Raw genomic sequence first — 2,589 nt, forward strand, 5'->3', positions numbered from 1 at the left:
CGCCAGAGGAGTAGAGGTGTTACAAGAGAGTAACAAACATAAAAAAGAAGAAGGGGAGATAAGGACGATAGATGTTTGATAGGGAGAGAGAGACAGACACACAGACAGACAGACAGACAGACAGACAGACAGACAGAGAGAGCAACAGACAGTGAGAGAGTGAGTTTACCACCAACAATACCATAACGACCTCTGTACGACGTACAACTCACCACGGCACATACTAATGACGAGCTTCCTGTACTTGAGTTCGCCCGTGACCCACCATCGATACCATAACGACACCTATATGCTGTACAACCCACCAACGATATCACAACGACACCTGTACAACATACAACTCACCACGGAACATGCTAATGACGTGCTTCCTGTACTTGAGCTCGCCCGTGACCACGATGCGACACTTTGTGGGCGACACGCGTGTCAGGCAGTAGCGCAGCAGCACGTAGAAGGAGTCTGCGTACGGGATGCCGCCATTACAACACTCGCAGTCCACGTGGAAGATACGACCGGGGCGACTGATGGAGTAGCAGATCTGTGGCCAGACAGAAACATGGGCTTTTTGTTTGTCTCTCTCTCTCTCTCTCTCTCTCTCTCCCTCTCTCACACATACACGTTTCCCTTCTCTGTATCTCTCTCTCCCCTTTTTTTCTTTGTATCTCTCTTTCCCTCTCTCATACACACACTCATTATCTTACTCCTTCTCTCTCTTTTTCGTTTTCTTTCTCTGTATCTCTCTCTCTCTCTCCCATACACACACTCATTCTCTTACTCCTTCTCTCTCTCTCGTTTTCTTTCTCTGTATCTCTCTCTCTCTCACATACACACACTCATTCTCTTACTCCTTCTCTCTCTCTCTCCTTTTCTCTCCTTCTCTCTCTCTCTCTCTCTCTCTCTCCTTTTCTCTCTCTCTCTCTCTCTCCCCATTTCTTTCTCAGTACAGAGGAATCCTGTTATAACGAGAGGGAGGGGACTGGTGCGAAATGTCCGTTAGATCAGGATTCTCGCTACAGGGGATCCAGTAATAAATTCAAGGGAAATAATAAAGTAGTCCTAATCTATGAGTTTGGTGTTCTGTTTATTCCTTTTTGTTATCTCCCCTGACGATGATTTTCTTCTTCTAGACCTCCATGTCTTACTTTATCAAAAATCGAATCAGGTTTCTTTCTCTAGCGCAAGGCGGAATAGCAGATCGTTGAGGAGATAGGAGGGAGTAAATGTGACTGATGGAACACCAGATCAGATAAGAAAAGATTCGAATGATGGAACAGCATGACAGAAATACTTTGACCGATGTTAGAGCTAATATGCGAGAAAATGCGAGAATGTGTGCGTGTGTCTGTGTGTATGTGTGTGAGCATGTGTATGTGTGTGAGCATGTGCACGTGCGAGCGCATGCGAGTCTGCGAGTGTGTATGTGTGCCAGCATGCCTGTGTGTATGTCTGCATGCGTGCATACGTGTGTGTATACATATGAGTGAGTGTGTGCGTGCGTGTATGATTGCGTATGTGCGCGTGTGTGTTCTACTTTACTTTTCCCCAACGACACCTTTACCTGCTTCTCGTTGGACGGAGACGTCTTCGGCCCTATGGAGTTGTTCAAGGTCAGGGTGTAGGAAATATTGCGCACTTTGTGGCCGTTCTCGTCCGGCTCCTCCTCCCACGGGGGCAGGTTCAAATCTGCAGCAAAACAAAAAGTTCACTTACAGTGAGGTAAAAAATTTGGGACGCATTGTATCGTCAAATATCTCCTCAACTATCGAAAATAAAACTCTTCAGCTTTTGCACAGTGACTTGTATAAATTTTTCTTTTAAACACCGCAAAGTAAGAAGATATTTTGATGGAGCCAATCATAATTTCCATGGAAATATGGAGACCCTTTTATATATAAGAAAGTGGCGATGGATGGGACACACCTTCAGAAAGCCCAGCGGCAACATCACAAGACAGTCACTGCAATGGAACCCGCAGGGAGCACGAGGCAGGGGTAGGCCACGAGAGACATGGAGGAGATGTGTGGAAAGGGACATGAGAGAAATGAAGCTCACTTGGAACGAGCTTGCTAGGAAGGATGGCCCAGGACAGAGATAAATGGAAGGAGCTTGTTTGTGGCCTATACCCTGCCAGGGGTGAAAGGCATTGATGATGTTATAAAAGAAATGAATCTCTATTCTGTACTGGAAAATAGAAATATATAAATCTTTCAGACTGCCTCAGGCAAATATTTGTGCAGAAACACTTTTGTAGTTATTTTACAACAAAGTCACACTCTGACCCTACGACTGGATGAAAAATGTCAACTCTTTTTTTTAGGTCCAAAACCATTGCCCAGGTTTAAACTAATGTTCAAAACTTCACTTCAGTTACGATGACCATTTGTCAGTCTGTCTGCCTGTCCGTCAGTCCGTTTTTTTAGTAGAGGTTTTACGGCGCTCGCAACTGCACAAGGTCATATGAACGCCAGAAGATTAGAGGTGTTACAAGAGAGTCATCATCATCCGGTGCCTTGCCGACTGACGTGGGCGATCATGGACCTCCACTTCCATCTGTCTTTCGAAGCAGCAATGGTGTCTGTTGTTCTTGCT

General features: G+C 45.5%; 1 protein-coding gene across 1 annotated transcript in view; it reads right to left on the reverse strand.

Annotated features, from left to right (window-relative positions):
- LOC101844972 (protein Aster-B) overlaps positions 1-2,589 on the reverse strand; it is a gene marked incomplete at its 5' end in the record, with an annotated part of 19,291 nt that overhangs the window by 14,440 nt on the left and 2,262 nt on the right. Inside the window, 2 exon segments of the mRNA XM_005113078.2 lie at positions 346-538; positions 1,559-1,683. Of these exon segments, the coding sequence (XP_005113135.2) occupies positions 346-538; positions 1,559-1,683 (318 nt within the window).

Source organism: Aplysia californica, unplaced genomic scaffold (genome assembly GCF_000002075.1).
Source record: "Aplysia californica isolate F4 #8 unplaced genomic scaffold, AplCal3.0 scaffold01598, whole genome shotgun sequence".
Taxonomy (NCBI): domain Eukaryota; kingdom Metazoa; phylum Mollusca; class Gastropoda; order Aplysiida; family Aplysiidae; genus Aplysia; species Aplysia californica.